The 24,815-nt window shown below is 39.4% G+C and overlaps 1 protein-coding gene across 1 annotated transcript; it reads right to left on the bottom strand.

Moving 5' to 3' along the window:
- Positions 1–3,757: 3,757 nt before the first annotated feature.
- LOC127232466 (UDP-glucuronosyltransferase 2B7-like) lies at positions 3,758–17,530 on the bottom strand. Its single transcript, XM_051198599.1, is given in 5 exon segments — positions 3,758–4,034; positions 9,678–9,769; positions 13,322–13,374; positions 16,806–17,478; positions 17,480–17,530. Coding segments are annotated over 5 exon segments (1,146 nt in total).
- Positions 17,531–24,815: the final 7,285 nt, after the last annotated feature.

The raw sequence follows: 24,815 nt of genomic DNA, 5'->3' as shown, positions 1-24,815 counted from the left end.
GGACATGGGAAGGGTGGAGGTAATGATGTAGTAATATTTTATTAAAAAATAAAATAAAAGTACTTTAGAATTTATCTCTTAGACCATATAAAATCTTACTTAGTTCTGAAAACTATAGTTTTATAGGTTTCTCCCCTCTTTACCAATACATAAATAGATCCTGGAGAGATGGCTTGGTTGTTGAGAGCACTGGCTGGTCTTTCACAGGACCAGAGTTCAGTCAGCAGTATCAACAATGCAGCTTCTGACTGTAATTCCAGTTCCTGGAGGTCTTCTGGCTTCTTTGGACACTGCACATACATGGGGCACAGAAGTAATGCATCATATATATAAAAATAATAAATTTTTAAAAAATGCATCAACATAGTGAAAGAACACGGTATTTTCTTCTTTTGGTTTATTTGCTTGTTTGAATTTCCCAATTTAGTTCTGTGATAAAGTATTGAATATATAACCAAAACAAATCAGCATTGTCTGTTTTTTCCTTGATACTAGTGTTATGAATTCTTACATCAACTATTTTAAGTATTATTTGCCTACCTGAATGTCCTTTTGATTTATAAAGAGAGATACTTGAGTCTTTCCTTGAGTTATTAAAATATAGCTCTGTGCCTTAAAGAAGAGCTCCTTTTATTTAGTTTCCTTGTTATTATTCATTTTGCAAGGTATTCTAAGATATGAAATAATGATTGCAGATATTTGAAGATGTGGCAAATTTTTAAGGTGTTAAATACTCTATCCTATAAAGGCTTAACAGTATTACACATGGAGCAGGGAGTTTGCTATGAGATTGTATCACCTAGTAATATCAGAGGTTACACCCATATTCTTACCAACATGACTGCTCAAATGTGAGCTGAACAAGGACACCTTTGAACATTCCAAAGTGGCTGGAGAAAAGTGTGCATCCTACACAAAGAACCATAGGCAATCAAGAAAGCTGGGAGAGGGAGAGGGTGGTCTTCCCAAGGAAGAACACATTAATTGGTTGTGTAGTGCCAGGTGTTAATGTGTCCCTAGTTCCTCTGGTGGTGTGAATTACAGGCTGGTAATCCTTTGCTCTATGTCTAAAAAATCATATATGAGTGAGTATACACCATGTTTGTCTTTTTGTGACTGGGTTATCTCACTCAGGATGGTTTCTTCTAGTTCCATCCATTTCCCTGCTAATTTCAAGATTCCATTTTGTTTTCTGCTGAGTAGTACTCCATTGTGTCACATTTTCTCCATCCATTCTTCAGTCGAGGGGCATTTAGGTTGCTTCCAGGTTCTGGGTATTACAAATAATGCTGCTATGAACATAGTTGAACAGATGTCCTTGTTGTATGAATGGGCATCTTTTGGTTATATGCTTAAGAGTGGAATTACTGGATCTTGAGGTAGAGTGATTCCCATTTTTCTGAAAAACCCACATACTGATTTCCAAAGTGGATGTTTGCATTCTTATCCACAGTGGAGTAGTGTACCCCTTTCTCCACATCCTCTCTAGCTTAGTGTTTTTTATTTTAGCCATTCTGACAGGAGTAAGATGCCATCTCAGAGTTGTTTTGATTTGCATTTTTCTGATGGCTGAGGACGTTGTACACGTTCTTTTCTTTTCTTTTTTAGAGTTTTCCCTTATATATTCATATATATATATATATATATATATATATATATATATATATATATTATATAACCAGGTCCACCCTCCTACCCCAGCATACTACCCCCCCTAAAAAATTCACCAAATGCAATCTGTGTTGTACATGCACTCATTGGGGCATGGCAAAACTCCCAGTAGAAAGTACCCTAAAGATAAATGAATCCTTCCCCACATCTCTGCCTGATGTTGGAGGTCATTCTGTATGCTGTAAATATGTGTTGTTTTTATTGGTTGATGAATAAAGCTGTTTCAGCCAGTGGACAGGCAGAATTTAGTTAGGCAAGAATTCCAAACAAAGAGACAGGGAAAAAGAAGACAAAGGACAGTGGCCATGTAGCCACCAGGGAGATAGAATTACAGGGAATCACTTAAATAAGCCACAGTCATGTGGAGACACACAGATGAATAATAATTGATTAATAATTAAGAGTGAGTTAGCCAGTGAGAAGCCTAAGCCAAAGGGCAAACAATTATAAATATATATTAAGTCTCTAAGTGGTTATTTCTTAAGCAGCTGTGGGACCCAGTGAACAGAGAAAAACTAGTTCAGAGGGAGTCAAATAGATGAAAACAAAAACAAACAACAAAAAACAAAACAAAAAAACAAATAAACAAAGACTCCTTTCTACACCTGATGGAAGCCATCAGCTGTGAAAGAGCTGAGGCAAGTGTATTAGGAAAAATCTTGAGTTGGTGTAATAAATAACGAAATTTTGGCAAATTTTTTAAGAAAGATATATTTCTTTCTTTTTTTTTTTGGTCTCTGTTCTTTTGTTTGTTTTTTTGTCTTTTCTAATTTTTCCTATTGATCTCAGTTCCCTCTCCGTTCCTCTCTCTCTCACTCCCTTTCTTCTCCTCTCCCATGCCCCTCAACCACTCTCCCATCCTTCTCTTTCCAGGCTAAGGGAGTACCCCTCCATGGGGAATGTGCTCCCAAAGTCCTTTTGTGCACCAGGGATACATCCTGGTTCCACTGTCAGAGGTCCCTTAGACTGCCCAGGCCTTCTAACTGAGACCCGCATTCAGGGGGGTCTGAGTCGGTCCTATGCTGAATTCCCAGCTATCAGTCTGGGAGCCCAGGTCAGCTGTCTCTGTGGGTTTCTATAGCCTGTTCTTGTTCTCTCTCTCTCTGCATTTGGATTCCAGTTCGGCTCTTTCTATGCTCATGTAGCATATAGAATTTGGTTAACCGTGTATCTACATCAAATAATCCTGGATTCCAGTTGTATTCTGTCTTTAAAGGTGATTTAACTTTCAACACCTGTATGTATGCATCTGTATTTATGTGAAACTGTGAGTTGTATATTGCTTTTCCCTCTTGCCAGTACATTTAAGTATTTTTTCCACCTACTTTTGTAATTCTCAACTATCTCAAAGGACTCCTTTTTTAATTCCTATTTATTTATTTCCCTCTTCACATGTTTTAGTGTTCTTTAAACTTTACTTTGTATTTGTTGTTATTGTTGGTGTTGTGGTGGTGGTATATGAGTGTGTGTGTGAGTGTGTATGTGTATGTATATGGGTATATGGACATGTGTGGGCGGAGACACAGGCTGAAGTCAAAGAACAATTCTGTGATGTTGATTTTCTCCTTCCATAATCTGTGGGTTCTAAACCTTGAACTCAGATAGTCAAGCTTGTGAAACCAGCTGAAACATCCTGCTGCCATTTATATTTGTTACTATAAAACGTCTATTCATCTTTTTTTTTTTTTTTTTTCTGATAGAGTTGGGTTCATTGTTCCCTGAAGCCTCTTTCCTCTACTTTGGTAGTTTGAATAAAATCTGCCTTGTCACTTTTTAAATAGATAATTTTTTTTGACAAACACTTATAGTTCATTTCATTCCATTTTATTTTAAAAATGATATCTCTGAAAAATTCACAATAAAATCTTCAGGCTTCCTATTCTTTTCCCATATACAAGATGGTGTTTCAGTTGTTATCATTGTTCTCAGGATTATTACAATGATAATTCAGCACAAAATTTGTTAGGTTAGGAAATAAATATTAATGGTTAATTTATCAATTTTTAAGTAGCTTCTAAAGCAAGATGCACTTAATACACAGTGCTAGAATTGAATGGAATTGCCTTGTCTTCATTCTTGAAGAGTCCTATTCTCTTTTATTCTTTACCTTTTTTGCAAAGAATCGGTAAACAAACAAGCAGCATTTTATAGTGAAGAAAGTTATGGCTGCCACACAGGCCAGTAGGAATCCAATCACATTCAGAGAGTGGTACTGGTACCAGGTGAGGTTATAGGAAAGTGGTTTCAGGTGCTTAGCCCCTTTGTGGCACATGACAAACTCAATCCAGAATGTGGCTCTGTCTAGGGGTTTCATGGGCTGGTCATGGTGAATGGTTGATAACCACATCACAATCTTTTTATACCTGAAGGAAGATATGAAGGTTAAAAATGTATATAAATTTCTGTGTATCATAAAGATGGTTACAGTTCAGAACAGCAGAACAATTTGGAGACACACAGCCAATTCATGGCATTTTCACTGTGTCCATATGTGGGCAAAGCTGATAAGGAGTTGAGATTGATAAGGAATTTATATTGACTACTTATCAGTGCTTATTGATTATAAATATAGATGTTCAGAGATTTACTGGCTTCATATCCTTTTCATGAATTTCTCCTTCTAGTTGTTAACTGTTAAATGGAAATAAAAAACTACATTTTTCTGTATTTGTGTGAAAATGTTTTTGACTCTTGAAATACTGTGAATTATTATTTTTTTGCATTATTTTTACATTTGAAACAAGGTTGTTTTACATGTCAATCCCAGTTCCTTCACTCTCCCATCCTCCCCTATAACCCCCACCAAACCCCAGCCCATCCCCTTTCTGCTGCCCAGGGAGGGTGAGGCTTTCCATTGGGAGTCTTCAAAGTCTGTCATATCATTTGGGGCAGGGCCTAGGCCCTCCCCCATGTGTCTAGGCTGAGAAAGTATGCCTCTGTGTAATGGGCTCCCAAAGTCCATATATGCCATCATAGAACCCTCATCAGTAGCTGATGGAAACAGAAACAGACACCCACAGCTAAACACTGAGTTGAACTCCTGGAATCCAGTTGCAGAGAGGGAGGAGAAATGAGCAAAAGAGTCAAGATCAGGCTGGAGAAACCCACAGAAACAGCTGACCTGAACAAATGGAAGAGCATGGACCCTCAGACTGATAGCTGGGAAACCAGTATAGGACTAACTCAGACCCCCTGAACGTGGGTTTCAGTTTAAAGGCCTGGGCAGTCTAAGGGACCTCTGACAGTAGAACCAGGATGTATCCTTGGTCACGAAAGGACTTTGGGGGCACATTCGCCATGGAGGGATACTCATTAACCTAGAAGCAGGAGGGATGGCCTAGACCCTACTCCAAATGACTTGACAGATTTTGATGATCCCTCCTGAAAGGCCTCACCCTCCCTGTGGAGTGGGTGGGTAATGGGATAGGAGGGAGACTTGGGGGAACATGGAGGGAGGGAAATAGGGAGGGAAGGAGACAGAACTGGGACCAATATGTAAAATAAGAAAAAGTAATAAACAAAAACAAAATTTCCACTGCAGCAGCAGCAGGAGACCTGCTCAGGCACTCCTCTGTTCCACCATCCAGCCACCATGACTGAGCATGACTCATGATTCCCAGAATGGTTCTTGTCTCCCAGTGTCCAGGAATGTTCCCATGCTTTCAGCGGGATTCTGGAAGGAGGTAACTTGAGCAACCACATCCACCTTCAAAAGAAGAAAGCCTGTAGGGGAACATACCCAGAGCATTGTTTGTAGCACAAAGGAATCCCTCAAGGCTAGAATTTCAGGCAGGGTGACAGTGTAAAAGAGAAGGATTTCTGGTAGTGTACAGATAGCATTTTGAGTAGAGGGATTGTCTCCATTGAAACTGAATACTCACCCTGAGCACAGGGAGCCTGACCCATGCCCGAAGGAGACCTTCAGGGCAGAGTGCCTCTGGACAGGAGCCCTGCCCTACCCAACACTGGAGATGTGACTGAGGCAAGTTGTTGTTTCCATTCTTAACCAATCAGATCTCTTTCCCTTAGTTGTCAAACAGGACCGCTAAGGGGATTCAATGAAAGAGATACTTGCTAGGTGGGTGGCACGCAGTAGGTATTTAGGCATTGCTCTTGCTGTTACTTCTTTCAGTTTTTATGCAATATTCAATCAAATGGGTTGGGCCCAAAGTCTTCACCTATGCAATAAATCACAGAGCGGCTCAGAATGGTACAACTGCTGGGGAATAGCAAAGAACACATCTCTTGATCCATGCTACTACTCACTGAAATAGTAAAACATTATAAGACCTAACCCCAAACAGGGAATGAACCAAACCAAACACAGTCCCCAGACATAATTACTCTAACCTTTGCAGTGTTTTGTTTAGGTTTCTAAAGGTTATCCATTAAATGTCAATATTTAATAACTAGGACATTAATAACTATAAAATCTAATCTTCATCTTTTAAAATCTATGTCCAAAAGGAAAAAAAAAAATCTCATTCTTTGAGGAGATTGGGTGCTGACTAGCAGTGACCCTTTTAATTTTTATTTATTTATTTATTTGTGTTTTTATTTTGTTTTGTTTTTTTTTGGTGGGGTTTTTGTTGTTGTTTTGGTTTTTTGTTTTTAATTGTTGTTGTTATTTTGTTTTGTTTTTTGTTTTTGTGTGTATTTTTTTTTGTTTTGTGTTTTTGTTTTGTTTTGTTTTTGAGACAGGGTTTCCCTGTGTAGCTTTGGAGCCTGTCCTGGAACTACCTCTTGTAGACCAGGCTGGTTTCAAACTCACAGAGATCAGCCTGCCTCTGCCTCCTAAGAGCTGGGATTAAAGGCAAGGGCCACCACTGCCTGGCACAGTGACTCATTTTTAGACAGGACAGATGTTCATTCTGCAACAGGCGCCAGTCCCCATCCTACCTTACTGCAACCAACACGGGGGAGAAGGCTCCCAGCATCAGAAGCTGGTGTCTTGCCAGTCCTACCTGTCTACTGACTTTCATGTCTATCTTGCCTGCATTCAAGTGAACATTCACATTAGAGGCCTCAGCTCTAGGAGCTAATCAGTGTAATTCAGAACATGTAGCAGCGGAATGTGAAACCCAACACACACAGCATTCAATGTGGTGTCTCTAATTGTCTGGTGTCTATACTGTTTCAGCTTCAGTTTTTATCAAGTCAACATAAGAAAAATCATTTAGTAATCTCATAGAGTGGTCTTAAGGTTTAAATAATACAGTGCGCATTAAAAAAAAAATCATCTTGCGTGGTTGCAAAAAGTGACAATAAATTTTAACTGCCATGGCAATGATGGGTATTGTTGCTGATATAGCCAGCGCTGTAGTTACTTCTGCTATTAATGTCTATTATTGTTATTAGCAGAGAAGGGTAAAAACATGACTGTTCTGTTTCTGCTTTCTCAAACTGGAAACTGAAGTTCACTTGTAGCATGGGACCTTTCAAAAGTGGCAGGTTTCCATCTCCTGCTGGCAATGAGACAGGGAAAGCACCCTACAAGATGAAGCAAGAAGGCTCCCATTGTCAGTGACAACAGGACCATGAGCAAAGCAGAGCCACACCCAGGGTGAGGAGAGAAGAGCAGAAATGGGTCTCCAGAGCCCTGCAAGAAACTGTTGTGGTAAGGCAGGCAGCAGAAGGGATGGGACAGAGAGAAGGTAAGCGTCTTGGCTTGACATGAGTGCACTTCGGGGTGAAAGAGAAGTAACTACAAGGGGAAACTGACTAGGCAAAAGCAAGATTATCTTTGGGAGTGTAGGTAGGAAAGGCCACGAAGGGGTACAGTCAGGGCATGTGCACTGGGACTAGTACATGGCAGCCCAGCTCTAATTACAGAACCAATGCAAAGGCTGAAAGCAAGGGATGAGCCAGGAGGCAGTGAGACTGCCTCCCTCTGTGGCCCCACAGTGTACTTAATGCCCTGGGTCATCCAAGGTGGGTTAACTCACCCACAAAATGTACTTAATCACTCCTTTACAAAGTACTCTCAGAGTTGCCACGTGACCCAAGGCTGGCATTGCTGTTCTATTTTACAGATAAAAAGAAAAATGAGAAGATTATGTCAGTTGCCAAAAGGTATAAAACTAATTAAGTGACCGAGATTGCTAGAGCTTACTTCTTCAGAAATTGAGGCTGGGGCACTGTTCACTGCACTGCACCCAGAGGCCGCACTCTGCCCACAATGGAGTTTCCAGCCATGTTGGGCATCTGTTGCCTATTTCTCCTTGTTTAATTAAGGAAGCTTCTCTTTTGTTGTTGCCTTGATTGAACTTAAAAGAAAAAAGTCGCAGAAAAGATATATCAAAATCTGGCCCTGGGACTGGAGGGACTGCTTGGTGGTTAAGAACACCTACTACTCTTGAAGAGGACCTGAGTTTGTTTGTTTGTACCCACGCTGGGCAGATCGTAACTGCCTGTAACTCCAGCTCTGGAGATCTGATGCCTCTGGTTTCTATGGGCATCTGGGCTCATGTGCATACTCCTTCCTACTCAGACTCACACAATTTTTTTAAAAAAAATTTTTTTAAAGCCCAAACCAGCATAGCTTAGAAAAAAAAAAAGTCAGTTTCCCATGTTATTCATGGAGCCACCAAGGCCCAGCTGTAGTCAGGGCACCCCTAATTCCACTCCCACTACCCCAAATTCCATATGGCTGCAATTGAGGGTAATGATGACCAAAGGGTTTATAACAACTTTATCTAAAATAATTCTCTCTCTCTCAGAGGATATATTAGTCTCAATTCTGCTGGTGAAAATGGAGGGTTATAGTCAAAATCAGACTTTTACAAAGACATAGAAGAATGTAACTCAAAGGAATGGTCTCTGCCAGGATTTAGAACTCGACCCTTTGGCTAAACAGCTCTGCCAAGCTCCTTCCAGTTAATGCCCTGCTTTCGGTACTAAGAAGCAGAATAAGCCACCTCAAACTGAGTAATAGCTTTTCTTGTGGGTCATGTGATTTTACTTTAAGAGATTTTTTTTTCCAGCCAAGAGGAGACTCTGTCGCTAAGGCTCATAGTCTAGCATGCTAAACAATGTGACTTTTTTATTTTTAAAAGGTCTGTTTTGAAATGAACAAACCTTAACACTTCATCATGCTGAGAGGAGAACCCAGAGCGGAGAGGCAGTCTCCAGGGCAAGCAAGACACGGAAACTGAAGTCACCTGCAAGGGCTGCCAGCCTGACTGCCTCAATGTTTTTTAATCAAACAAAATGACCACAGACCTCCTTTTTCTTTCAACTCTGACAAAATGCCCATGTGTTAAAGTTCCACAGCCAAAACATCTGTCAAATGCAATGATATCTAATAGACATTTCACAAAACAGAGATTTAAGAGTTTAGTTTTCTAAGACTATAAGCCTCAGGCTTTCAAACAAGATACACCCCACACAGGCAACACGGACACACACACACACACACACACACACACACACACACACACACACACACACACACACACACAAAGAAGGTACAAAACTGCTCATCTCAACCACTGAGGGCAAGTCCCTACAACAAATACAAAACAGCTATTGCATGACCTACTAAAAGTGTATTTTTATAACTACTGACCTCTGGGTGAACTAAACAATGAAACTGTTCACAAACCTGACAGAGAGCAGCTTTTCCAAAGTGAAACAGTGAACCACTGTCTCTAATGCACTCACCAAGCTAAACAATTAAAAATGGCATTTAATGCTAGCATTTAAAAAGCCATTGTAAAGTAGCACTGTCAAAATTATTGGTCTTGTGTCAACACACACACACACACACACACAGCATTGTTTCATTTTAGTGTTTATTTTAAGAAATAAAACAATGTATTTAGTAGAAAAATAAAGTGAAAAAATTTAATCCAAAGAAAGTCAGGGGTAAAGTTTCACCAAGATGTTGTCAACATAGCTTGGGCATCAATGCCGTAGAGTGGCATGACACAGCAGTAGTTACTGTGTGGATCAAAAAAAAAAAAAAAAAAAAAAAAAAAAAGCTTGAATTCGAGTTATCTAATTACTGGTTGTGTGGCTTCGGGAGAACAGTGTCTCTGAGTTTCTGTTGTCGTTTACAATGTGGCATCAGAATGCTGACTGCCTCCTGGAAGTTATGCTAGACATAAGGAATAATATAAAGTACATATACAAGGAGCTTAGCACAGACCACATGCCTGACAAGGTAAGATTGTCGTTATCATCACTGAAAAAGCCCATTCAAGACTAACTGCATATTTATCATGCAATATTGAGCACTTTTGAGGTGGATGCCATAGCAGTTAGTGGTGGGGATGGGGGGATCTACATAATCACTAGAGAGAAATAAGAGCAATGAGAGGCAGAAAGGACTCAAGCAGCTCAAAAACTCATGGCTTCATAGTCAGCTAATCATATGACCATAGTAAAGACAGGCATTAGCATCAGCCTTGATTTAGCACAGTAAATTCAAACCACTCAAACTCTTGCAACACCACTTTAACACTTTGGAAGGACAAGTTTTCAAATTGCATTAATCATAAGTCATTCTTAATTATTTCTTAGGTCAGTTCACAGTTTTCTAGTGTGATTTTATGTGAGAAACTAATTTGAAAATTGGGAAGAAACATGGCACGGGAGGAATCATATCATCAAACCAAGCAGATACAGCACTGTGAATAACACACGAGAACATTCTAGAAACCAGGTAGATATGGCAGTGTGAAAACACACCAGAACACTCTAATTGCCTCAAAGATGAGCTCCCTCTCTGATGTCCTCAACCCAAACACTGTGTTTTTCAGAAAACTAGCCAGTCATTCTGAGATCTTGTAAGAGTACAATCTTTTAATGTTAACTTTAAAACATGTTGCTATGCTATATACACAAAGTAAAACACTATTCAGCCATAAAGTGTAATGACTGTCATTTTCAACAACAGACAGAAGTAGAATTTATCATGTCAAGTGTAATGAGGCAGGTGCAGGGAGATAATAATAAATATCACATGAGTTCACTCACATGTGGAATATAAAAAAGCTAATTCAAGAACCAGGTATGCCATAGGCCTTTAATCCCAGAAACTGAGAGACAGCAACTGGCAAGTGAATCTCTGAGATCCAGTCCAGCCTGGTCTCTATAGTGGATTCTATGCAAGCCACGACTGCATAGTGAGATTCTGCCTCAAAATAAAAAATTGTAAATGTGGGAAATAGAGCACTCATTATATGCAGATGGTTAGTGAGGCAAGGAGAAAAGTTGGGTTGAATTGGACTAAGAATTGGCAAGTAGCTATAGTGGCACAGGCAAACCCAGCACTCAGAGGCAGAAGTAGGAGGATGATAAGTTCCAGGCTAGCCTGGGCTACATACTGGAAAAAAAAAGTTCTAGTATGCTACTGCAAGCAGGGTGTATATTTCAATAGCCAAAAGAAAGGGTCTTGAATATTTCACCACAAAGAAGTAATAAATGTTTGAGGAGATAGATATAATTATCTTGATGCATAAACATCATACAATATTTATATACACTAAAACAGTACTGTCACTCCTTTAATAACATTGTTACTTTTATGTAGCAGTGAAATGTAAATTTAAATAAAAACCATATTATTAATTTCAACAAACTTAAGGAGATCTTTTTTTGTATTTTATATAACCAAGTCCATTTAAATGAAAACAAACATTTATAGACAATATTTGAGAATTTGGGCGTCGTTCTTTCCAAACTACTTCCAACTGGTAATGGGAGCTGTCATGGGGGATTCGAAGAAGATTCAGAAATCCTGGCTGTAGTCTGTCAGGCTGCTTTGTCCAGCTGTTTTGAATGTAGGATCACTTGGTACTCTGTTTTAGGCAGTCTGGCTTGATCAAACCACATTAGTCTGGAAGGAATCCACATCTTTTCATTTTCTGTGGAAACAAAAATAGAAATACTTTTCCCAAGTAACATGTCCTTGAATTTAATTTTGGAGTAAAATTTAATTCATTATTTTACATGTCAATCCCAGTTCCCTCTTCCTCCCTCCCACCCTCCCAACCTCCCTCACTCTCTCCCTTCCTCCCTCCCTTCTTCCCTTCCTTTTACCCTCTCTGCCCTCTCACATGCACTCTAACCACCCTCCCATCCCCCCACCCCAATTCCGTATGTAGGGGAATGCCATCCAGTTGGGGTCACGTAGATCTGACAGGTCATGTGAAGTAGGGACTAGGGCTTCTCTCCTGTCTCTAGATTAAGGCAGTTATCCCTCCATGGGGTTGTGTTCGCAAAGTCATTTTGTGCTCCAGGAATACATCCTGGCTCTACTGTCTGAGGTCCCTTAGACCCATATTCAGGGGGGCCTGAGTCAGTCCCAGGCTGGCTTCCCAGCTATCAGTCTGGTGGCCCTATATCTCCTCCTTGTTCAGGTAAGCTGTCTGTATGTGTATCTGCCACCTGGTATTGTCCTCTCCCTCTGCATCTGAGTTCTACTTCGACTCAGTGTTTATGTGTGGGTGTTTGCTCCTGTTTCCAACAGGCATTAGTTGAGGGCTCCATGGATAAGTTAGTTGTTGATCTCACTCTCTGGGAAGGGCATTTATGATAGCCTTTCCACGGAAGCTCAAATTGTTATTTGGCAGCAGTCTTGTAGTTCTCTAGACCTTTCTTTGTGTTCAATTTTATCTTCAAACCAATATTGGCTCCCTCTTTTATGTTCTCTCTCTCTCTACCTCTCTCCCTCTCTCTCTCTTTCCTGTCTTCTATTCCTAACCAGGCTAAATCTTGCTGGTCACACATGTTTTCTTTTCCTCCCCCTCGTTTTCTCCTACTTCTCTCTACATTCATTGCCCTCCCGCACTTCCCCTGAGCACTGAGGGAATTGTCCCTTCCCAGTTCTGTGAGGGACTTTATATGAATCTCTTTGAATACACCATGTATCCTATTTCCTCTGGTGGTGAGAATTACAGAGTGAGTACATAACTGTGTTCCTCTTTTTGTGACTGGGTTACCTCATTCAGGATGGTTTCTTCAAGTGTCATCCACTTGCCTGCGAATTTCAAGATACCATTATTTTTTTCTGAAGAGTAATATTCCATTGTGTAGATGTGCCACATCTTCATTAACCATTCTTCAATTGAGGGGCATCTAGGTTGCTTCCAGGTTCTTGCTATTACAAATAGTGCTGCTATGAACATAGTTGAACAGATGTCTTTGTTGCATGGATGTGAATCCTTTGGGTATAAGCCTAAGTGGGGGATTGCCGGGTAAACTAATTCCTATTTTTCTGAGGAACCACCATACTGATCTCCAAAATGGCTGTATGAGTTTGCACTCCCACCAGCAGTGGAGGAGTGTTCCCCTTTCTCCACATCCCCTCCAGCATGAGTTGTCATTGGTGTTTCTAATTTTAGCCATTCTGGCAGGAGTAAGATGGTATCTCAAAGTTGATTTGATTTGCATTTCCCTGATAGCTAGGGATATGGAGCATTTTCTTAAGTGACTTTCAGCCTTTTTGAATTCCTCTATTGAGATTTCTTTCTTCAGTTCTATACCCCATTTTTTAATAGGGTTATTTGGTGTTTTGTTGACTAGTTTCTTGAGTTCTTTGTATATTTTGGAGATCAGCCCTTTGTCAGATATAGGATTGGTGAAAATCTTTTCCCAGTCTGTGGGCTGCTGTTTGGTCCACTGTGTCCTTTGCCTTACAGAAGCTTCTAAGTTTGAAGAGGTCCCATTTATTAATTGTTTCTTTCAGTGTCCGTGCCCCTGGAGTTATGTTCAGGAAGCAGTCTCCTATACCAATTTCTTCAAGGGTACCTCCTACTTTCTCTTCTAAGAGGTTCAGTTTGGCTGGATTGATGTTGAGGTCTTTGATCCATTTTGACTTGAGTTTTGTACATGGCGACAGACATGGGTCTATTTGCAGTCTTCTACACACCCTCATCCAATTGTGCCAGCACCATTTGTTGAAGATGCTGTCCTTGCCCCATTGTATAATTTTAGCTGTTTTGTCGATAATCAGGTGTTCATAGGTGTGTGGGTTAATATCAGGATTTTCAATTCGATTCCATTGGTCTACCTGTCTATTTTTATGCCAATACCAGGCTGTTTTCAGAACTATAGCTCTGTAATAGAACTTACAGTCAGGAATGGTGATGCCTCCTGAAGTTCTTTTATTGTATAGGGCTGTTTTGTCTATCCTGGGTCTTTTGTTTTTCCATATAAAGTTGATTATTATCCTTTCAAGGTCGGTGAAGAATTGTGGTGGGATTTTAATGGGGATTGCATTGAATCTGTAGATTGCTTTTGGCAAGATTGCCATTTTTACTATGTTTATCCTATCTATCCAAGAGCATGGGAGATCTTTCCATTTTCTGGTATCTTCCTTAATTTCTTTCTTTAGAGCCACAAAGTTATTATTATATAGATCTTTACTTGTTTGGTAAGCGTTACACCAAGATAAACTCAAAAAAATCAGTAGCCCTACTTTTTTCAGACAACAAAGAGACAGAGAAAGAAATCAGACAAACATCACCCTTTACAATAGCCACAAGCAACATAAAGTATCTTGGTGTAACGCTTACCAAAAAGTAAAAGGGTTGGGAAAAGATTTTCCAATCAAATGGAAATAAGAAGCAAGCAGGCGTAGCTATCCTAATATCTAACAAGTTAGACTTCAAACCAAAAGTAGTCAAAAGAGATGAAGACGGTCATTTCATATTCATCTCAGGAGAAATCCATCAACACAAAGTCTTAATTCTGAACATCTATGCCCCTAATACAAAGTCACATTCGTAAAAGAAACACTACTAAAACTCAAAGCTCTTGTAATACCTCACACACTTATAGTGGGAGACTTCAATACACCACTCTCAACACTAGACAGGACCACAAATCAGAAACTCAACAAAGAAACAAAAGAATTAACAGAAGTTATGTCTCAACTGGGGTTAACAGACATCTATAGAACATTCCATCCAAAGACAAAAGAATATACCTTCTTCTCTGCTCCACATGGAACCTTCTCTAAAATCGACCACATACTAGGTGACATAACAAACCTCAATAGATATAAGAGAATAGGAATAGTCCCCTGTATCTTATAGGACCACCATGCTTTAAAATTGGAATTCAACAACACAAATAGCAGAAAACCTGCAAACTCATGGACACTGAACAATATGCAATTGCACCACTCCTGGGTCAAAGAAATAAAGAAAGAAATTAAGGACTTTCTAATATTCAACAAGAATGAGGATACAACATACCCAAACTTATGGGACACCTTGAAAGCAGTGCTACGAGGGAAGTTCATTGCACTAAGTGCTCATATGAAGAAAACAGAGGATAGTCACATAAGAGAATTAACAGCCCAACTGAAAACCTTAGAACAGAGAGAAGCGAATTCATCCCGCAGGAGTAGACGCCAGGAAATAATCAACTTGAGGGCTGAAATCAACAAAATAGAAACCAGGAAAACAATACAAAAAATCAATGCAAGTAAGAGTTGTTTTTTTGAGAAAATCAACAAGATAGACAAACCTTTATCCAAATTAACGAAAAAGCAGAGACAGAACATGCAAACTAACAAAAGCAGAAACGAAATGGGGAACATAGCAACAGACACAGAGGAAATCCAGACAATTTTCAGGTCATACTTTGAAAATCTGTATTCCACAAAAATTGAAAATTCAAAGGAAATGGACAAGTTTCTGGATAACTATCACTTACCAAAATTAAATCAAGAACAGACAAACAACTTAAATAGACCTATAACCCGCAATGAAATAGAAGCAGTCATCAAAAGCCTTCCAACCAAAAAAAGGCCAGGGCCAGATGGATTCAGTGCAGAATTCTACCAGACATTCAAGGAAGAACTAATACCACTACTCCTCAAACTGTTCCACAAGATAGAAACAGAAGGTTCTGTGCCAAACTCTTTTTTGAGGCCACAATAACTTTGGTACCCAAACCTCACAAAGACACAACTAAGAAAGAAAACTATAGACCAATATCCCTGATGAACATCGATGCAAAAATACTCAATAAAATAATGGCAAATCGAATTCAAGAATACATCAGAGAAATCATCCACCATGACCAAGTAGGCTTCATCCCTGGAATACAGGAATGGTTTAACATGTGAAAATCTATCAACGTGATCCACCATATAAGCAAACAGCAAAAGAAAAACCATATGATTATCTCCCTAGAGGCGGAAAAAGCCTTCGACAAAATTCAACACCCTTTCATGATAAAGGTATTGGAGAGGTCAGGGATAACAGGAACATACCTAAACATAATAAGAGCAATATACAGCAAACCAACTGCCAACATGAAACTGAATGAAGAGAAACTCAAGCCAATTCCTCTAAAATCAGGAACAAGACAAGGCTGTCCTCTCTCTCCATATCTCTTCAATATCGTACTAGAAGTTCTAGCTAATGCTATAAGACAACAAAAGGAGATCAAGGGCATCCAAATTGGAAAGGAAGAAGTCAAACTGTCTCTATTTGCAGATGATATGATAGTTTGCATAAGTGACCCAATAAACTCTACCAGGGAACTCCTACAGCTTATAAACACCTTCAGCAAACAAGCAGGATACAAGATAAACTCAAAAAAATCAGTAGCCCTATTTTTTTCAGACGACAAAGAGGTAAAGAAAGAAATCAGAGAAACATCACCCTTTACAATAGCCACAAGCAACATAAAGTATCTTGGTGTAACGCTTACCAAACAAGTAAAAGACCTATATAATAAGAACTTTGTGACTCTAAAGAAAGAAATTAAAGAATTATGAGGGTTATTCCGGGAAGAATTTCTGACATTTATCTCTGCTTTTCATTTGCATTAGCGATGTAATAATATGAGTTTTTGTAAAAAATATTTACAGATATTCTCTGGAAAGTTTTCATAAAATATAAGAATAGGAATTTTTGCTTTTGCATAATTGTGGTTTATTACTTAAACTAGGAAACCAAGACTGACAACAATATAGACCAAATATATCTAGGTCCAAGCTTCAAAATTTTAGGTATTTAAAATGAAGTTTGGGCATGATACTGTAGTGAGATTGTAGCATAATGTTTTATTTCACTTAAAAATTTCAGCATGAAAGACATATTTGCATCTAAGAATATCTTCAAAGAACAATAAAAGTTAGTCCCTCATGCTGCATAAGAGAGAAAACTTACCTAAAATTTCACTGAAAATTGGATCCCAATCCTTAGCAGGAAATGACTTGTATAAAAAGTCAAACTAAAGTAAACATATTATATTTTCTACCTGCTCAATGAATGTCATTTGACCACTCAATCCCAACAAAACAATAGGTACATAGGAGGGAGGGAATAGAAGTCCTGCACTGTACTTTTCTATTGTGTAGCCATTACCAAAGGGAAGACTGTACACAAAGGGTATTTGGAGTAACTCAGCTATCAGTTCACCACAGGGACCAATAGCCTCAGAAAGAACAACATCAAACTTGGATTCTTTTAGTTTTGCCATAAATTGTTTGTTTGTAACTACTTCTCTACAAAGCTTTAACTACATATTAGAATATTGCCGAAACTTTCTTTTCAATGATGGGTAATATCTCCAATACCTATCTTTTGGTACATCATATACCCACACATTGACCCATTTTGTAAAAAACTTTTCTGTTTCCTCCTTATTGGAAGCTGTAGGAAATGTTTCATATATGAGACCAGATGCTTTTTTGGGATCAAGAAAGATAGAAGATGAAGGTCTCAGAACTGTCACTTCATGACCCCTTTGTGCGAGTCCATCCAGGATTATCTTTAAATTCATCCAGTGACTGTATTCCATTGGCCACACCAACACCTTCCCACAGTTGCCGGATCTGAAATAGCAGCAGCATCTGCAGCAGGAACAGCACAGGTATCCACTTCACAGGCATCCTGGGGAATCAAAGCTCTTCAGTCCACAGTGTGGTCCCTTCTGTCACTACTCATGTTTTTATCTAATAATAGATTAGTCAAGAAGTTAAAATATAACTTGCATTGTTCAAAGCTGATAGCTGAATCACCATCAGCATGTTGGAGGTCAAAATACAGAAAGCTAATTTTGATTACTATTGTTTTACTGGAATGTGTTTAATGTCTCTTTTATGATGAAGTATTTTCAATAAACCAGGAATTGATGACTGCATGTTCAATCATATATGCTACATAGACATTAGAATAGTCTAAAATGTCTCACAAAAGCACTGAAAGGAGTATTATGGCTGCTCTCTGAATTCTTCTCTAGACAGAATGGGAAGCATATTAATTTACACAGCTGAAAGTTATTTCTTTCATAGAATGAAATAAAATATTTTTGTGGTACATTGACAAATGTACTTGTGTACATAAAAATCACCAACTTAAACTGTGTGACAATTGATTTATGGTACATTTTTCATAAAGCATAAATACCTCAAATACCAGTTTGCAAGAATTTCATGAGAAGTAGTATCCTTATTTAATTCTCACTTTGACAAAGCCACAAAACCTGGGAAAGTGAAACCAACCATGGCACTGGTACATTCCAGGAGGGACCAAAATGTGGAAGGAAGTGTTGAGATTGCACAATGTAGGTATGAGGGCCAGAAGTAGTGGATAGCTGGGGTGGAACAGCATTGTCTGGGCATTACAGAACTGTTGCACCCATGAATTGTGGTGGTTGTGAGCGGAAGCACAAAATCCACACAAGATTAAACCAGACACAATCCCAGAATGGATGGGTGGGTACTTGAAGTACAATGTCTGTCTAAGGAGCTTTTGGCAGGTGATAATTACTAAGGAAGAAGAGTCAGAAGCTCAAGCCTTGAAAGTTATTGGCATGTGCCAGGTGGCTTTATACCCCCCACATTCTGACAGCACTAAGTGAACTCAACCAGGTTTTAAAAATGAGATCCTGAAGTTGGGAGTGAAAAGCAGTATGGGGGGTGGGAAAATGGAGGGCAGGGAGGGGCTAGCGTTTGATCAGTACATGTTATACACATGTCTCAAACTCTGAAATAATAACACAATGGTCTTATAAAAAGAACTGAGCACAACAAGGCATCTACAGTCTTGGCACAGAAAACAACACTGAACCACAGGGAACTTAACTTGGCATGAAGAGAGTAAGCAGGAGACTCCTTGCAGCTTCTTGTCTGCAAAGACCCTGTTTCTCACAATCTTGGAAGCTTGTTTGGTGAGCCTCACAGTTAGCGATTGCATTTTACCAGAAGAAAATTACCTAGAACATATTTTTCCCTCTATCACCAGATCCTCCTGCATAGATCTGCTTAAGATGTCTTGAAAGGTAGATGGACAACTTTCTCATAGTCCTTGTATCTTGAATCATCCTGCTTTATAATCCTATTACCTAGCCCTGCATACATTCACAATACTGAGAAGCACATGGGAAAACTACTTAATTTTCACTCAGTAGAATCCCTTGTAAAATAATTTGGTAAATACACTGACTCACCCCCCCATATTCTTCATGCAAATCAGTTCCTAAACACCTATACTTAGACTTATCACAGAAAGAGCTTTACTTCTTGGTACCATTTTCCCCCCATTAGATACATTTCTTGGTGCTGTGACATTCTCATGTCAATAACACACATTCACTGTGTATTTCATTTGATCCCCACAAACAATAATGACATTGTTTCTTCTCAATGAGCTGTGTGTTTTTGTGAATGCATGCTTATAAAAACTCTTACCCTATTTAAACAAGGCTATATACAAAGAAAACTGAAATTTTGAAGATATGAATAATTCTCCCAATATTAGTCATTATTTAAACTTTTGTTTAAATTTTTTTAGTTTTTTTGTACAGACAAAGCACTATTATAAATCTACCAAGAAATATCCTTTTTCTGGGTTTTTTCTATATTGTATCTAAAATCTTTTAACAAAGCAATAAAACTTCTTCCTAATATGGAAGATGATTTATATTAATCCCAGGTAGTCAACAGGATTTTGGATTATGGCGTTGCTAATGATATCGGAGAGATCATGCAAAAATTTGCCGTATAGTTTAGTCAACACTTTGCCATGGCCCACGTTTCCTTTATAATGCATAATGTCATGATAACTACATAATCTCTAAGTATAGCTTGACTGTATAGGATAACAGTATGAGGCATAATCATACCTATTGTCCACATGAGTTCCAATCTGTATATATAACTCACCAATCCAAATCCCAAGTAATGAGACTATGGCTTTCAGATATGGAAGTCCTACATATTAGACATTTCCTTATCTTGGAGTCACTTCTACTCTTTTGATCATTGGTGAAATCCCTCAAATTTTGGTTGAGTTGATTTTATGTAAATTGTATAAAACAAAATCATCTCCAGTGTCAATAATTTTTATGGTACAACTGTCAAAACTGACCAGATGTTAAACTCAAAAGATGCCTCAGTAGAGGTGTAGAACATATTTTATTTGCTTTAAATAAAGAAAGACATGCAGCAAGGCATATAAAGAGAACATATATATATATATATATATATATATGAACATATATATATGAACATATATATATGAACATATATATATATATATATATATATGAAGCACTCTTTTAAAATAAAATTCCTGGAGAGCTCATGAACCCCAGTCTGACAGATGGGGAACCAGCCTGGACCGAACCAGGACCCCTGAACACAGATGAAAGTTAGGAGGCTTGGGTAGTCTATGGGGCATCTGGCAGTGGAATCAGTGTTTATTGCTAGTGCATGAATGGACATCAGGTGCCCATTCCCTATGGAGGGATATTCTCTCAGCCTAGATACACAGGGGAGAGCCTAGGCCTTGCCCCAAATGATGTGGCAGACTTTGATGATTCCCCACGGAAGACCTTACTTTCCCTGAGGAGTGGATGGGGGTGGGTGGGGTGGGAGTTGTTGGAGGGCATGGGAGGATGGGAGGGAGAGGGAACTGGGAATGATATGTAAAATAAGATTGTTTCTAATTTAAATAAAATTCAGATATAAAACTCAAAAAATAAATTCATTATCTTAATGATGTACAAATACTCACTGAAATGTGTAGGATTGTCTCTGAACTCAAAGAGGGAAGCAGCCTTGACCATTCATTTACACTAGTAATCGAGGTGACTCTACTTAAACTTACAGAAATCACAAAACTTACATATACATAACCTTATGTCAAAAAAAGGAAACCAGTCCTGGTATAGGTTAAGAAGTTGGAAACTGAATCCTAAAGCATTGGGCAAGTAAGTGAGTGTATCTAATACCAGAATGGGAACACAATCAGCCCTTCCATATCGCTAGCTTAAGTGTAGCTTTCAGGAGATACAGACTGTCAAGATCTTGTTAGAAGTCACTAAGAGGAGGCAGAGTCTTCATGAGTACTGCATAGTCAATGCACCTGTAAGTACCAAATGAAAGAAACCCATTGAATTTATACTTTGTGATTTATAGGTGTCTGCAGAAAAAGAGAGAGATACAGAGACAGAGGCAGGCAGAGACAGAGAGCGGGAGGGAGAGAATGAGAGAGAGAGAGACAGGGGTGTAATCGAAATAATGCTAACTAGTTCAATTTTTCAGCTCAGTTGAGTGAATTCCAAGAGAATTTGAATATACATAAGATCAAAGATAGAAGCTATGGATTAATCATATCCTAACGCCAACTTCTCATAATCATGCAGTCAGGCATTAATTCTATTTGACTTCTCAGAATGGGTAGCTCTTATCAGAATCACAAAGCAATAAATAGCGGAGTTATGCAGCAGGTAGTATATCTTATCACATCACTAGGGCGGTAATCTAAAGGTTAGTATCTATTAACATGATTCAACAAAAATTTCATCAGTTATCTCTAGAAACACCGATCTAATAGCTTGTTTACTTTCAAAATATATGTTAAAATGCAATGTCCGATATTAAATAAAAATCACTTTTATCATTTATAATGTACTTACTTTATTATAACGGCCACAGATGGTGGTATCACGATGCACCATCTTACAGTTTCTGAAAATATGATCTGTACTTTGGTACTGTAATAGACTTTATGACTTACTTTGATTTTACTTTTTACTCTTATATCTTCCTACTTCAGACAAAGACAGAGCTATTCTTCCCTATTCTGGCTGTGTTTTGGTGCCTCTAAAGACATTTGGCTGGGTAGCTACTCAGTCTCAGAGTGTATCCCATCCAACTTTCTCTCTGAATAGCTCTTGAAGAATCATATGAACACAATCATTAAAATGTGTAAGCAATGCAAATATGATCATATTGTGTTTCACACATGTACTGCATGACACAAGTGAGAGTTTCCTAATATTTTGTATATTATACTGTATTTATCCACTAAACTAACTTGGCCTTCTCTGGATGAAAAGATACAAAAGCTGGAACTCTGGAAGTGGCCCCTTGGATCACATGCCATGCTCCTCCTTGGATGCAGCTTCCCTGCCTTTGTGTTGATACCTGTCTGCAAGATGGCTTTGAAAATAGCCTGTGGGTCTGACTCTAGCTTTGGTTACCATCGAACTTCCAGCACTGTTGCTAAACTGACAAATGCCCACCTGTGCTTTCCAGGACCATCTGGACCCCACCTGTGCTGGCCTGACACAGCTGAAGGACTTCACCATGGCATGGGTCAAAACCATAATTTCCTAAACATCCTCATGGGAGGAGATTGCCCAGTGCAGCTCTGCAGCAGCATTTTATGCCTGGCAACTGTTCTCTGCCTGATGAGGTGTCTGTTCAATTTTTATTAATATGAAATTATAAGAAATGTTTGTTGCAAATAAACCGAGTATATTCAAAAGACGAATCTTGCTTGGAAATCCTTATTGTGGAGCTTCTCACTGCCCACTGACCATGCTCCCTGTATCCTCAATCTTACTTTGGTTACCTAATTCAACATGATACAGATGACAAGAAAACTGCAAGCAGCCTTCAAACTTAAAAAAGTTATCAGCTGGGGAAGGACTTTTGCCAGATAGTGTATTTCTGAATTTAATAAGTATAGAACTTTGTCTCATTCAGTGTTTTCATAGGAGACAGGGGATCAAGATCATAATGGGGGAACCCACAAAGACAGCTGACATGAGCTTGTGGGAGCTCACATCTCTGGACTGACAGCTAGGGAGTCTGCATGGGACCACCTATGCCTTCTGCATGTGGATGACAGTTGTGTAACTAGGTCTATTACAGGGGCTCCAATAATGGGATCAGGACCAGTCACTGGATTTTGGGGATCTATTCTCCATGCTGGGATGCCTTGTCCAACCTTGATGCTGGAGAGTAGCTTGTTCCTGTCTCAACTTGATCTACAATGTTATGTTGACTCCCATGGGAGGCTTGTCCCCTTCATAATGGAGGAGGAGTGAATGGGGGGGGTGGGTGGAAGGGAGGTGGAGGGAGGGAATGGGAGAAGACAGAGGAGAAATTGTGGTTGGTATGTAAAATAAATGAAATTAAAGTAATATTAACAGATGAAACAAAGTCTACATTTTATTTACATTTCCCCCTCTTTAACAATATGTTTGCATTCATTTCTTCAACTCCATTTAACATTGTCTTTCTTGTTCTGAGGCAATCATCAGTAGGATATTATGATAAGATGTATGATTTTTTTTCAGACTTTTTAAAGTAATCGTTGAATTAAATCCCTCATACACATGTAATTATACAACATCTAGCTGTGGTCATGACTCTTATGAATATGAGAAGGGATGTCAGGATGAGACCATTACTTGTTTCTATTTTTTTTCACAATATTATTCCATAACAGAATAAGGATATTCCTTTGTTTGATTTTTTTCCACATTTTTTATTGATTCTTTGTGAATTTCACATCAAACACCCAATCCCACTCATTTTCCGGTCCTTGCACATCTGCTCTCCAGTCTTGTAACCTCCCCTCCATAATAACATAGAAAATAAAGCTCACAAAAAATGTCTCACTGTAGAAGTGGCAATGTATCTCAAGGTGTGTTCTTTTATACAAACAAGTTACTTGCAAATGTTCATTGCAATGAGACATTGGTCTGCTTTGTAACCTCTAGCTTATCTTACTTTATTGGTAATGAATCCTCAATGAGACTCCTGTGGGATATTCTATTGTAGCTCTGAGTCATGGAGATCCTGCAACTTTGGTTCTGTAGGAGCAGCCACTCCATCAACTCTAGTAGTTTACAGATGGAGTTGGTGTTGGGTGTGCCAGCTCAAAGCCCTGGATATAGGCCTAAGTGGTAGCTTAGTTGGTCAGCCCACCCCCTCTACCTTGCCCATGTCACTAGGGTCAGCTCTCCCATGATGCCCAGATAAGTGGTGGGCTGCCTCTACTGTGCCCACACCATCAGGGCCAACTCTTCCACACCCATGCCTCCAGTGCCAGGTCTCCTGCACTGTACACATGAGGGGCAGCACCAGCTCCCACGCACACTAAGTCATGAAGCCAGCTCTTCCACACCATGCAGAGCCAGCTCTTCTTAGCTGCTCAGGCAAGGTGCAGGGCCAGCTCTCCCTAGTGCTGAGGCCAGCAAGTGGTGACCGGTCAAGCTCTCCTGTGCCAAACCGCTAGGGCCAGTTCTCCCACACTGCCAAGGCAATGGGCAGGGTCATCTTTTCTGTGTTCATGTCATCGCTGATGCTGTGGTGGCTGGTGAAGGGTTTGACTGGCTCAGCACAGTACTGAGATGAAAATATGGCCTCAAAAGTAGACTAGAGTGAGAGATCCTCATCTGCATGGACACTGACACAGACCCTAGCTCCAGAAGACCCATGGACCCAGACATGGCTCTCAGAAGCACTCCAGGTCCAGTTATCACTATAGCTTCAGATGGCAGTGTAGGTCTCTCCCATCATGCAATTTCTTGCTACCTGCAGATCTCCAGTCCCGAGTTCCACCTCTCTTCTTAGTGGACAAATGGCTCCCACTCCTCTCTCTCTCTTTTGTCCATCACATATCTGTTCATCATAGTGGCATTTGCTGTGACCCAGGGCCAGGGTCCTCTTTTGTTTGAGATTTTTACATTTTCATTTTCATTTGATGAAGGTGAGGGTTTATTTCATCTCACAGCTCTCTGTGCATTACCCAGGAAAAGCAGGTCAGGGGAAAAAGAATCAGGAGGCAGTACTGATGCACACACTGTGGAGGATCTGTGTGGAGGAACAGCTTGCTCAGCTTTTTTCTTTTTATTGTATCTTTTATTTTTGAGAT

Source organism: Phodopus roborovskii, unplaced genomic scaffold (genome assembly GCF_943737965.1).
Source record: "Phodopus roborovskii unplaced genomic scaffold, PHOROB, whole genome shotgun sequence".
Taxonomy (NCBI): Eukaryota; Metazoa; Chordata; class Mammalia; order Rodentia; family Cricetidae; genus Phodopus; species Phodopus roborovskii.
Note: the sequence above shows the minus strand (reverse complement) of the source record. Positions and strands in the feature narration are given on the sequence as shown.